This window comes from Manis javanica, chromosome 13 (assembly GCF_040802235.1).
Source record: "Manis javanica isolate MJ-LG chromosome 13, MJ_LKY, whole genome shotgun sequence".
Classification (NCBI taxonomy): Eukaryota; Metazoa; Chordata; class Mammalia; order Pholidota; family Manidae; genus Manis; species Manis javanica.
The window spans coordinates 36385745-36400037 of record NC_133168.1 but is presented as its reverse complement, the minus strand read 5'-3'; the positions used below and the strand labels follow the sequence as shown (position 1 = coordinate 36400037).

General features: G+C 37.9%; 1 protein-coding gene across 4 annotated transcripts in view; it reads right to left on the bottom strand.

The window, feature by feature from the left end:
* Window positions 1–501: 501 nt before the first annotated feature.
* The window catches only part of LOC108394644 (amine sulfotransferase-like), a 47206-nt gene continuing 33414 nt past the window's right edge, over window positions 502–14293 (bottom strand). For 3 of the 4 annotated variants that reach the window (XM_073219437.1, XM_073219436.1, XM_073219435.1), the window contains 6 exons: window positions 12822–12905; window positions 9388–9596; window positions 6125–6251; window positions 5154–5248; window positions 3201–3387; window positions 502–1427 (listed from right to left, as the gene is read on the bottom strand). In XM_073219437.1, coding sequence (XP_073075538.1) covers window positions 1306–1427; window positions 3201–3387; window positions 5154–5248; window positions 6125–6251; window positions 9388–9596; window positions 12822–12905 — 824 coding nt within the window. In that variant the 3' untranslated portion in view covers window positions 502–1305. The remainder of the gene's footprint in view (window positions 1428–3200; window positions 3388–5153; window positions 5249–6124; window positions 6252–9387; window positions 9597–12821; window positions 12906–14293) is intronic. The other variant, XM_037017688.2, reaches the window with a different exon arrangement.

Below are 14293 nucleotides of genomic sequence, written 5' to 3'. Positions count from 1 at the left end.
TATGGAAATAAAAACAGTGAGGCAGCCAGCCACCCTAATTGGGCACCAAGCAGCCAAGATCTTCCCATCGGTCTGCAGAAGCTGGAGGGTGGTGATGGCAGCCTCCACACTGCCGACCTCAGACCAACTGCACTGCCTCCCATTCAGCCGGATTTAGATCCAGAAACCCCAATGATGAATGAGCAGACAAAAATCCATGAGTAGCAATAATCAGTAAGAAAATGTAACTGATTAAATTTCCTACTATCAGTGAGTACAAATATTATATATATAGAGAGAGTATATGTTCATATATTCATATGTGTATACATTTAGGAATAAGTGAAACAAGAAATGAGTGAACTTTTTAAAAGTAAAATGTTTCTTTATCAAATGATCTGAAAAAAATCACAAATAAGTGGTGAGGGTGAAGTAATTTCTGAATGGGAATAGTTTATTGATAAGGATTCATTTTTAACTTACCTTTGAGTGTAAAGTAATATTTAGCATAGTACCAGAAGATTCTTTGTAAAGTTTATGATTTTATTTTAGAAATTCCAGGCCATAATGTTGAAAGAGAAAACTATATTAGGAGAAAAATACGACATTTTACACAATTCAACTCATGAGCATACAATTATTTAGAACATGATAATGTCCATTATAATCAGTAAGAAAATGATGGACTATTCAATAAACAATTTGAGTCACTTTTTTGTCTGTTGGAAAAAATAACTTTTTACAACATGAGTATATTATCTAGATCAATTTAATATATAATATATGACTATATGAACATATTTGTGGTGGCAACCTTCCTAAGTTAAACATAAAACCTAAAAGAGTTAAAATGAAGGTTTCACTCACATGGTTATGTAAATATTAAACTCTTTAACATGAAAAAAGACAATAAGCAGTATTTTACAATAGTCAAACCTTCCTTTATGATAGTAAATTGATCACATGTTATGAATTCTTCTTTTACTCAAGTGCTGAGGAATAACTCAAAAGTAAAATAAAATTTTCCTCTTGTTTTAGCAGAATTTAGTATAAATTATTTTATTATTAACATATTTTAGTATATTTTACTATATTTAGTACAATTATATACTAACACAATAAGAAGAAACCTCTAGTCATCAGAAATTGATGAACCCAGGAATTAGAAAACGGGCCAAATATCTAAAGCATGTAGAATTACTATGTAGTATGTATTAATCATTAAGGTTTTCAGTTGTGATCCAAGAATAGTCAAAGATTAGAGTGTATCTTAAATGTTTCTTTCTGAATCTGCATTCTTAATATATTTCAACTGAGCTTAGGATTCTATTCTTCATTTATATCCCAGATGAACTTCAAGGGTAAATCCTTCATCTCCCTTTGGAAAATCTTGTCAAACCTTTCATTCTGGGCAACAGTCATGTGATTTTTCCAGTCTCCAATGGTACCTGGGGGAGATACAAAACAATTGCATCAGTGAAGTTTCTGGGCTGGGGGTGCTGGTGTGGGACCTTAGCACTGGGGGAAACATGATTTTTCCCACTTTTATTTTTCTCTCCCTTCTAACTTCCCAGTTCCTCCTCCCCATGGCCCTGTCTTCACTCTCTCACTTTATGGAAAACTGCTAAACAAACTTGGTCATTTTAATTGTATTATAATTTGATACAATTACTCCACTTTCTAAGCTGCTAGCCACCTGCATAAAAAAGGAAATCACTGCAATTTAATCACTCTTTAATTCTACACTAGCACTGCTTACTGTATTTTACAGAAGTCTTATAAAAATCCCATATCAAATATCACTGAATTAATATTTCCTGATGAGGACATAGATGTTCTGAGAGATGTGAAAATATAGCAAAGGTCATAGAGTTTATAAAGGCAGGGCTGAAATTAGTCCATATTAACTCAATTTAGGTATGACACAGCCTGGTACTCAATTTACAGACATTCAGAAGTGTGATGACAAATAGAAGCTGAGATAAAGAGAGGCAAGAGAAGACACACTGACTTCTAAAATACACTGAAATGAATGAAAATAAAAACATGAAATAAACTAAAAACTCAAACAAATCTTAATGCAGCTGTGGTCATAACAAAGCAAATGACATCCAAGAAGCTAACTTCAATGAGCAAAGTGTGTGTGCATCTATCTTTATAGAAATACATGGGAATATGCTTCACTTCTACAAAGATATTCTGCTCACACAGGTTTTCCTTATTTGCCAATTCAGTCTCTCTTGTTCAGGTTTGTTAAAGATGTAGGTGCACAGAAAGTTTTCTTTTTAAAGAAAATCCAAATGCAAGTACAGCAGTAATGACAGATGACAATGGTCTTGGCATCCAGAACACAACAGTCTGTGCTGGGCTACAGGGAAAGAGAGCACCTACTCTTCAGGTCGGCTCCCTGTTACCACTGCTTCAGTTTGTTTAAGAGAATGGGGAAGATACCTAAGACATGAAGGGTTACAAAAAAAAATTTTTTTTAAACCAAGACAGCATTTAGTGCTACTTGACATAGAGGCATAAAACTAAGGAAAAATCTGTATCTATAATTCTGTATTACACAATAAACTCAACATCAGGTAAAATATCATAAGCTATAATTTGGAAAGATTGTATGGAATGAAAATAATTCAATATGTTCAACTCTTATCAGTTGTATAATGATTTAATTCAATCTAAAATATCACTCACCATAAGGCCAGGTAAAAGAGATACTCCCCTACTTTGTTATAATGTGAGATCCTGATTTGATATAAGATACATAACAGTCACTCTTCATAACAAAGAATAGCAACTGTGTGCTGTTAATTCACACCTGAAAGATGCTCGGAAAAACGTGTGGAGATGTAAAAGCAGCCAGTGAGAGCCAACAGATCCGTCATTCACTTATTATCACAACTGTGGCCATGTTAATGAAGGAAAAGAGTAAAAATGAATGAATATCCATTTTGTTGCAGGCACTGTGCTAGGCACTGGTAGACTTATAGGGGACATGTAAAGACCTTGTGATTGTAGGTTACACCTCAGGTAAACTTCAGGGACCAAAAAATATAGTCTCATTGAGAGCATGGAGTAAAAACCAGAAAAATCAACTGTGTGGAGGAGAGAAGGGGACAAGGAGTGCTCCATTTTGTGAAACTCTTGGCAAGAAGTCCAGAAGCTGCACTTTGGATGATTTGCATGACAAAACATAAAAGTTTGATGCTGAACTTCACCTTTGCGAAGGAAATGGCCATCTGTTCTTCTAATTTCAGGTCGCCTGTTTAGTACATTTTGATAATTTGCACGTGGGTCAGACTTCATGTTTTCAAACATGGCTTGACTCACAACAGCATCCATGTCTTCCTTATTCAATTCTTTCCCCAGAAATTTACAGACTTTTAAAATAGAACTTCTCAGATCCTGAGGTATAATAGAGACCAATATATTAGGCAAATCATAACAAAGAAGCATTACAGAAGTGCCAAAATTAAATAACATCATGGAATGAAAAATGTAGTTGCTTAGGCTGGTTATAAATTAGAAATTACACAGTGAGAAGGGACTTCATTATTCTTTCTTGGTAAATTAAACTCCTTTGTCAAGTGCTTTACCCTAATTATGGTTTATTTCTAGGTAACACATTTCATTTTATCTGTGTTCAACAGGTAAATCTCATGAGAGTAGCTGCTATATATCAGACAGGGCCCCAGGTGATGCTGCAGGTAAATACAGGGATAGCAATGGAATCAGAGCTGGCACTGAGAATACCAACACACGGGGAGAGAGTGAGTGTGCAACCAATATCAGTGAAAGATTCAAGGAGCAAGAGAAATATGTTCTAGGTCATAAATGGAAACAGGTTTTCCTAGGGAGGCAACGTAGGAAACATATATACTAAAGGGTCAGTATATACAATACTGTGGTTGCATGGAATGTGTGAGATGTCAGTTCACAGAAAAGTTAGACATTCAGTTTCCCTGCAAGTAGCTGGGAACAGGCCTTGGATGGAAAATCACAAGTGGCTGGAGGCACTGGAGGAAGTCCTATTGTGAGGAGGGTTGCAAAAGCAGCCATGTACTTGAATCTCTCTTGGTAGCTGATAGAGACTCAACCAGAGAATCTAGGCTTCTATCATGACCTAGGGGGAGATTTTGACTGAAGCTGTCCATGAACATTCAGGAGGTGGCAGCCATTAGTCTTTGCCTGTGTATCTCCTCATCCTCTCCTTTCTTGATAAAAGACCCTTGGTGCTGTCCTGGCAGCAGTTGCAGGTATGGTCTGGTTTGAGCAGATCTTCATGGCACTACTGCTCTTCTTTACAAAGATTAGTCTAGACTGGTGACTGATGCACTTTTGGCATTGAAACACAAAGACTAAGTCAAACAGAAGCTTCTGAGATTGATTTTTCTCCAGGGGTAAAGTTGGCAACAGAGCAAGGGAAAAATTCTTTCATATTCCTGTTCCTTCTGCTCCCACTCTGGGTGCTGTCTATGCTGTCCTCATAAGACATGAGATTTGATCCATGACAACCATCTTGGGACTATGAGAGGAGGATCAATGCCAAAGACAATATGATAAAGAAAAGATAATAGAAAATTCTTGGAACAGTCATGACATCCTTTAGGGGCTATACCCATCCTCAGGATAGCCTGACTCTCAATTTCAGTCAACAAACCACAGATTTCCTTATACTTCAAACCACCTGTAATTGACTGTTATTAGGAGCTGCATTCTTCTTAATGAAACACAGACATTGTATTTCCAATTCTCCTATCAAGACTACTCAACATTGGCATACAAGATTAAATTTCACACCAAATGTGTCCGAGTGTAATAAAATAATACCAGAATGTTAAAAAGATGAACAATTCAGAAAATAGAACGTATAAAGCATGACTGAGAAAGAAATATACTGGTTAAAAATAATCAAGTATATGAAGGGATGCTTATGCCCAGAAATCACTCTCACACACATTGTTTTTATGAAAAGAAATTTAAGTCCATAACTGGAAGTGAAAACCTGGTAAATGGAATATGGAGATGACACAGGGAAAAGTCTCTGTAACACTACCTCTTGGATCTCTAACTCAATATTGCCCTTGAGAATTCTAGATATGAAATCATCAGTTCACTAGGCCAGGCTCAGTTACAGCTTAGGTTAAAATAGAACTATAATCTCTTCTCACCTTTATCATGTCCTCGTACATTATGAACTGAATGTTGAAGTGACTTTTGTGCTCATACCAACCTCTGATATGGTCAAACCAAAGGCTTCCATACACTTTGGGAAGACAGAGAAGGAATTAGATAAATATATTGAACAGACAAAAAAGCTATAGTTTTCTTCTGAGGTGCAGGAAAGTTTAGTAACAACAGGAGGAAAAGGAACTCTGTTGATAGAGTTCAGTTTGTCCCCAGCCACATGATTAATAGGAGAATCATCCAGCTGTCACCAGAAATCTATAACATGCATTAAAGGAGAATTTTTAAAAGACATTTTATATAAAAAGAAAAGCATTTTAAAGTTGGATTTGGAAGGAAAAATACAACAACATTCATAGGAACAAATCCTTTCTGACCCACTCCTCCCACTGACCCAAAGACATAGAGCTGCTCCCCTCAGTATAATATGTAGGCACCCTAAGGACTCCCTTCAGCTCTGCACAGTGGTGCACAGCCTAAGCTTGCTTCTCCTGTGCCAGACCATCATCTCTACCACAGCAGGCCTCTCTCCTGCTCAACCAGCCACAGTGACTCCTCAGAACACATTGCAGAACAGAACTTTGTCCCAAAGAAGCCTCTGGCAGTTACCACATGCACAAGTTCGGCCAAAACCCCAATGCTACTGTAATCTAAACTGAGCCTTCTTCTCAGCTGAGCTGGAGCAGAAAGCTCTGAGTTCATGATCTGTTCACACTCCTATTATGATCAAGCATAAATATTTACATCTGGTATGGCTTTTTGATCTTGACAATATACTGAGTTTGTGTGACAGTGAGTAGAATTTTTATCCAAGATAACCCCACAAATGGCTTGACAAATTGTCTACAGATCCCATTCTACTCCATTTCATGTGCTTCTTTCCTTCTGCAAAATTCACTAACCTTAAAACCTTCCCACAAGTCTGAACTTACTGCTAGTTTATAAGCTCAGTTACCTTTTCCTTCTAAAAAGAGTTCCATGAATTCCTCCATATTGGTGGATGGTTTCAATATTCTCATCATGTTTGAAAAATGAAAAAATGAGCACATAACGTCTTTAGGGTTCCTGTATAAATAAATAATCTGCAGGAAAAAGAGGGAATCATTGTGTAGCTTTCATTCCATCATCATTTCCCCTGAAGGCCCTTCAGTTGGATGGGACCCACTAATGTTAGTATTGACAACCTCCCAACCATGGTGTACACGCTCAGCTGTCACCTTTGTATTCCTGTTTCTCATTCCCTCAATGCCTCTCCCTCCCTGCTTGGCCTAGACTGTCAGTCACTCTTCAAGACCCATATCAAGATTTAACTCTTCTTAATTTCCCAGGTTGAGAACACAACACATTCTTTTCCCCTTCAATAAGCAGTTAATGCAGATGACAATGCCTCAGAAACTATAAAATTCTATGAGAACTAGAACACCTCACTAACACATTTCAATACACAAATAAATTTCAAGTTGTGTTTTTTTATTCTTCAATGTACACTTAACCTCTTCCTAGCTGTTAGAGGAAAACGCAGCTGCTGGGCTCACACAGGTTACTTGTCAAGTATTTTTTTTAAATGGAAGGAATAGAGGGTTCCTGTAAAACATTGTTTATGATAAACAGTTAGAAGAAATAATTCCTTAACAAAAAGCAAGCTAATCTTACAGGAATACAAAATATCATTAATATCTGCACAGCTCATGTCATGTTTAAGATCCTTATTCTGTGTGTGTATAGAACATTCAGGCTCACTCAGGTAACCCCAGGCCTTGCATCTCTATTGAGGATTCACTCATATATCTGTTCTTTCTCCTCTTGGCAAACATCCAGTTCAGGTAAAGAGAAGGTTTCATCCACCTGCGCCCTCCCAGTGCAGTGCCCGGTGACAACCACTCATGAGAGGAGATGAGCTGATAGATTCTTGGTATTTCTGTGCTCCTCTCATCCCTAAGTGACCCACACTGCCCAGGAAAGTGTGACCTGCAGTGACTCATTATCTCAATGTTTTCAAATGGTTAAAGATTTACCATATTTTTCTGCACTGACATATTATGGTAGGAAGAGAAAAGATATATAGAAGTAGAAAAAGATCAACTAAGTCTGATGCCACGAATATGCCAAATAAGATGACATAAAATTGATTCTTTGGCTTAAAAAATATAATCAATATGTGATATTGACTTTGAGGCATAAACGAAAGTTGGAGGCAGAAGTCAAATGGACTAAGATTAGGTCAAAGAACAGAAAAACAGCAGCTAAAAATTAGTATGGATAAAGAGGAGTTCCATCTCTTTCAGAAAGTGGTAACGAGACACCTTATGTGCCAAAGTGAATGATCAGGAAAGAAGAAGAAATTGATGAAGAATTGAAAAAAAGGAAATTATTGCTTGTGCCAAATCTTTGAGGATGGAGCAAGGCTCCCAAAATGGCCCTACTGACATTTGGTACAATTAATTGTCTGATGTGGGTATGCCCTGTGTATTGTAACATATTGAATAGCATCCGTGGGCTCATTTCACACCAAACCCGCAGTACCACTACAACCCCAGCCAAAAAAGCCACCAGACAGATCCAAATATTCAGTGGATGCAAAATCATGCTCATTAGGGGCATACTGGGAATGACAAAAACAGACTCTGACCATAAACAGAGAGGCTGATCTCTAATGGAGGAGACACTGCCTACACAGGGCACTTTTTCTTTCAAGGAGGGAAGGTGCTGAGGAGACACAGTGGGGGTGAACTTTCTGAATGGGAGGTCATTACCTGGGGCTGGTTAAGCACAGAGAAGAATGCTGGTGAGGTTTCCAAAGAGGAAAGAAAGTGTCACATATTCACTTTGTAAACCAAGAATGTGAAATATTTAAAGTAGTAGAATTTGAGAAATTCAGCCATCAGATTGAAGACCAGGTACAAATTTGAAGTATTTATGTTTTATGCTATTAACTCAGGTCTCTAAGCAAGGTTGGAATGCATTTTAATTGTGTTGTAACACGTTTTCCCAGCTGATTATAGCAGAGACAAAAGGAGCAAGTGGCTTTAGAAAGAAGGGAGCAGAGTGCTAAAATACAGTGAGGAAGTAGGGCTCTCTTCGCCAGAAGACTGGAGGGGATGGATCCTGAATGATGCTGACACAGGCTGGGATGGGAATGCCAGCAAGGAACAGGTAGACTAGGAGGCAGCATTCTGAACAAGGGGCTTGAAGTCATGATTTAATTAGTGCAATTACGGGTGAGTCCTTCATTCAAGTCCACTACTTGAGGGCCACTGTTTTCAGCATTGTGAACTCTACAGCCTCTAACTTCTCATGGCTTTACACTAAGGTCCGAAAAGTAGATAACAAATTAATATATACACATGTGAAATAAGAAAGCAATGAGGGCCATAAGTATTTGGTGGGTTATAAGAGGGCTAGAAGGGGAGCTGAGATTGGTAGAGGAAAGATCACTGGTGTTGGGAATTTCACACTGAGGTTGGCAGGACTGGGGATAGAAGGAGGCCAGGGTAGGGCCAGGTGGGCAAATTTGAAGGAGGAACATTGTGCATTTGCTCCACTCTGAAAGTGAGGCCCTCCTTGGACTTTGGGCCTTGGTGCCTGGCTGGCCTCTCCTTGTCTTGGCCTGCTGGAAGGCCATTCACATGAACTTCAAAATTATCCCATGAGTGATGGGAGCTAAAATTGAGAGTAACGCAACTAACAAAGAGCTGAAATTTTCAGTACATGGAGCTGATTGATCCAGGGAGGATGGACGAGAGGGACAGAGAATCATCCTGAAGAGAACACCGACAGGTTCTGAAGATGCTTTGGTTTTCATGGAAAGATGAGCTTTGATAAAGAATAGGAAATGAGCTGGAGTATCCAGGAAAGCAGGGAGGCTGTAGAGGGAAAGGGGAAGGAAATCCCTAGTAGTTTATGTGTATACTTAGTGATAGAGTTAATTTAAAATTAGAGACATATTGCATATGTATTATATATGCTATTTATAATATATTTTTTAATATAAAAAAGTATATATATACTTTACTTTTAAATGATCTGTATTATTATATGATGAAAAATGACAAAGTGAAAATAAAATTAAATATTATAAATGAGAATGCAAATGCTATTGAAAATTACAGTATGTAAAATAGCACATGAGCTAACAGTGAGATACAATGTAGTATCAGTGTAATTAGAAATGAAATAATAAAAAGAGTAATAATTCAGCAGGCATAGTCTCTTTCCTACTTTGGCTTTTCTATTCTTCAGCCCTCTGGGAGCCAAGTAGTATGGAATGTGACTACAGAACAGTCGAGGAGATGGCATTTTGTCAAAATGTCTTCCTGCAAGACTGTATTCAAGAAAGGGCACTCGAGCAATTGTCTCCACATTTGCCAATCTTTTGCGATGCTCTTCAAAATAAATTAAGCATAGTAACTGCTGACCCCAGATGGTTCCTGTAAAAGAAATAATTTTATTTTCAACTTGAAGAAGTTCTCAAAACGTTCAAAACTATAGCATCAGTGTTTTAAGTCATGTACATTGTTATTCAACCAGGGATAATGAAAATGTGTGCATGGATTCTTTTACATATGTAAGGTTCAGTAAAGGTAAAAGACAATAAAGATTGCTTTTGTTTCACTTTTAAGATGGTGGTTCATTCAAAACTTTCAGGGCATTTGTCACACAAATGCATTCCTTGAATCATTCTCTGTGCTTTCTCTTCTTCATATGGTGTCTTTACATTACCTATATGACTACCTCTATATTTTGTCCTCACTTCCACTCCCTGATCATTAGCTAACTAAGCACACATAAAAAGAATCCCTCCAAAGAAGTAACTTTTAATCTTTCCCACCTTCTCCCTGTTTTCTCACTTTGCTCACAATCTTTACTTAAGGAAATTGTGTTTACTACAAATACCTAAAGTAGAAACTGTGACACCAAAAACAGACAGAAAGGAAAAGGTATGGGCTGAACTTGGACCCTGGCTTTCAGTGGGATGTGTGAAATTCTTATGACTTTTTCAGTTAACTACAATTAAAGTGGATATTCATGACCAAATATGTGGGTGTGATTGCCTGTGTTAATTTCCTTATATTTATTCACAACCTGCATATATGACACTAGTGAGATTTAAAACACCCCCCCTAAGAAGATCTGCTTCTGGTATTTCAAAGCCAGTGTTTTCAAACAGAATTACCCCACCAAAACGTCCTATGTCCCTGTTAGGATATAATGTGGGTTCTGAAATGAGTAAACGTACTGGCCCCTCTTCAGTTCCCATGCTCGCCTTCCTTCCAAAGGATTCCAAAATCACTAAGGGAACACTGTGACCACTTGTGCCTACATATTAACACAGCAGGAGCTAAAACTTGATGAAAACTCAATGTTAGGGAGCTCTGAAAAGTTTTCTTAAATAAATGTTCATTTTCCAGTTAACAGATACTGCTGCTGAGGTGGTCTCATGGGCTCAGGATGACAGACAGGATAACAGTCATGACCTATGGGCTCAGGGCTCCAGAAACTCAGGAATATGAGGACTGCAGCAAGGTGTCCCCCAGGCAAAATGGCCTGCACTTCTCCCTCCCCTCGTCCTCCTGCTCCCTCTTGAGCTACTCCTCTCCCTCTACCTTTCCCAGCCTGTCCTTCTCTTTCTATCTTTTTCCCTTTCTGCCCTTTTAAGTATATTGAGGTATTAAATTATATTACATTTTCTGCAGTTAATGCCATGTTGTCATCGCACTTCATCTCAGACACTGCCTTATCAAATGTCCTACTGGTAATTTCTGCAATGGACATTTGGCTGTGAGGTTCTTCCCCACCCCTAGGGAACAATGATTATTATAACAGAAATAATTACACTTCCCTAAGCAAAACAGCTTTATAACTTACCCTTAATATTAATGTCTAAATACAGCTAGAATTCACACTTGGCTGGAGTGATTGATATCCAGCTGCATTTCCTCCATAAAGTGAGGCAGCTCTCCCAACAGTAAGAACCCGTCCTTTTTCCATTAGTAGTTGAGCCATGGTTAAATTTACATGGAGTCTGTCATACATGGGGACTTGTGTCTCCAGTTATTCCTGTCCCTGTCACCTATTTGTTCTTCTGTAAATACTATACTGGTTTCCTAAGTGTGGCCTAGTAAAGAATAAAAAACTTAAATGTGCTAATGTGTGGTATATTAAAAGGTGATAAATATATTATGGAAAGAAAATAAATAAGCACGAGGACTCTAAGTGTTTTGAGTGAGGCTGACTATTTAAATATGACCATCAAGAATGCCTTCACTGAGAATGAAATGTCTAAACAGGGGCCCATAGGTGGGAAAAGGTGTAATCTTTGCAAATATCTTGGGAAGTGCAACACAGGAAGAAGAATCAGTGCATTCAGTGCAAAGAGCCTCAGACAGGAATGTGCCTGTTATGTTGAATAAGAGCAAAAAAACCAATGTTTCTCTGCTAAAGTATTTGAAATGTTTTTAACAAATATTTAAGTTATTAATATTAGGTATTCTAAAACACTTTCAAATGTTAGATGAGAGAACATTGTCAAACTCATTTTAGAAAGCCAGCATTACATGAAAACAAAATCACACACAAAATCACATACAAGAAAAGAAAACTATAGACCATTATTCCTGATGAACATTGGTGCAATGTACTCAATAAGAAATTACCAAACTGAATTCAATGATACATTGAAAGCATCATGCATCATAATCAATTGGCATTTGTTTGAGTGATGCAGGAATGCATCAACATCTACAAACCAATCAATGTGAAACACCACATTAACAAAATGAAGGTTTAAAACCATATTATTGGGGAAAAAGATGGTGGTATGATAAATGAGTCAGAATTCTCCTCCCAAAACCACACATAATATGAAAATACAGCAAATACAACTAATCCTAAAAAAAGTGACCAGGAGGAAGACTGCAACAGATGGCCTACATCTGGAGAAAACAGGATATCTCATGGAAAAGTGTAAAGTAGCAAAGCTGCGATCTAGTGGGACTCAAGCCCTACCCCCAACCCAGCTCACTAGCAAAAGGAATAAAAACAGAAGCCCAGGAATGCTAAATACCAAGCCCTGGAGATCTATTCTGGGAGCATGAACCCATATTGCATGATGCTCTGGTGATTATAGTGGTTGGAAAGCAAAGACAGGTGGAATACTTGGAGAGAATGAGATTCCAGCCACATGTGGAGAACTGGTACCCACAACTGGTTATTCTGGGACAAAAGAAAGGTGGGTGCTTTGAAAGACTTCTCAACAGTGAGACAGCTCCTAAAGGGGCAAGGATTACACAGAGCTTGCTGCTCAGGAAAAAGGACAAGTGGACAAAATCATTCTGGTGCACACAGTCCAGCAGGTTGAAACTTTTGGAGGATTCAGGTACTCCATCCCCCCAGCTGGCAATACAGACCCAAGGGCCCCTACTGCAATATGTAGCCTGCCAGTCTTTCCTCCCAGCTGGAACCTGCTTGCTACCCTGCTGTCTCCACCATCATTCCAGGCCAGCCAATTTGCAGCCCCGTCTATGGCAGCTAAAGGGGCATATCACAAAGGCTCTTTGCTGCATGCTTTGCTCACTGGCCGTGGCAGTAGAGGCAGGCATTAAAGCTGGGAGCAGGAAAAAGGTTTCTTTCTGGAAGATATGGGCACTGCTCACCTATAACAACTGCCATCACTGCAGGTGCTGGGTGTCTCTGGATAGTAGAGCTTCTGGTCCCTAGAGGGTGACACCTACACAAAGCTGTTATTCCACAATATTCAGTAGGATTATGGAAACACAGAAGAACCTTGTTGTATCAAAAATCCATCAAACACAAGAAAGCTCAGTGAAAATGAAATAATTAATCTTCCTGATAAAGATTTCAGAACAAATATTATAAACATGCTAATGGAACTACAGAAAAATTTCAGGGTCTCAGGATGAATTCAAGGAAGAGAAACTTTGAAAAATACAGTATCTGAAATGAAACATACAAGGAGTGGTTGAAAAGCAGACTTGAAGAGGTAGAGGAAATGGTAAAGGGAATAGAAATTAGGGAACAGAAATTCAAAGAAGCTAAGGCAGAGAGAGAAAAAAGAATATCTAGGAATAAAAGAATAATAAGGCAACTCTGTGAACAATTCAAATGAACAATATTCATATTTTAGGAGTACCAGAAGAAGAAAAAGAGAGAAGAAGGGATGGAAACTGTCTTTGAAGAAGTAATTGCTGAAAACATCCCCAATTTGGGGAACAAAATAGTCTCTCAAGCCAAGGAAATGAACATATCTCTCAACACAAGGAACCCAAGGAAGTCAATATAATATAATAATTAAAATTATATTATAATAATTAAAATGGCAAATACCAAGGACAAGGACAGAGTATTAAAAGCAGACTTAGAGAGCAAAATCACATACAAAGGAAAACCCATCAGGCTATCATCAGACTTCTCAGCAGAAACCTTACAGAAGTGAGTGGCATGACATATTTAATGCAATAAAGAGAAGGGCCTTGAACCAAAAAATAGTTTACTTAGCAGATTAACATATAAATTTGAAGCAGGGATTAAACAATTTCCAGATCAGCAAAAGTTGAGGAAATTTACTTCCACAAATCATCTCTACACTGTATTTTAAAGGGCATGTTTTAGATGTAAGTACTCTGGAAGCTCAATAGCTGTTACCAGAGAAAATAAAACCACAGTAAAGGAATAAAACTCATTAATAACTAAGCAAATACAAAATTAAATAAACTATCCACAAAGTTAATCAAGGGATACACAAAGATTACAGAATATGACTCCTAACATATGAAAAGTGGAGAAGGAAAAAGAAAGGGAGAAAAAAAAGAATCAATAGATTGTGTTTGTAATTGTGTAATAAGTGACTTAAGTTAGACTGTTAGATAGCAAAGAAGCTGTCCTTGAACCTTTGTGCACCACATATCTCAAGAGTACAATGGCAATAAGTACATATATATTGATAATCACCCTAAATGTAAAAGGACTGAAAGCACCAATCAAAAGACATAAAGTTACAGAAGGATATAAAAGCAAGCCCCACATATATGCTGCCTATAAGAGACTCACTTCAAATCCAAAGACAAACACAGAATAAAAGAGAAGGGATGGGAAAAGATACTTTATG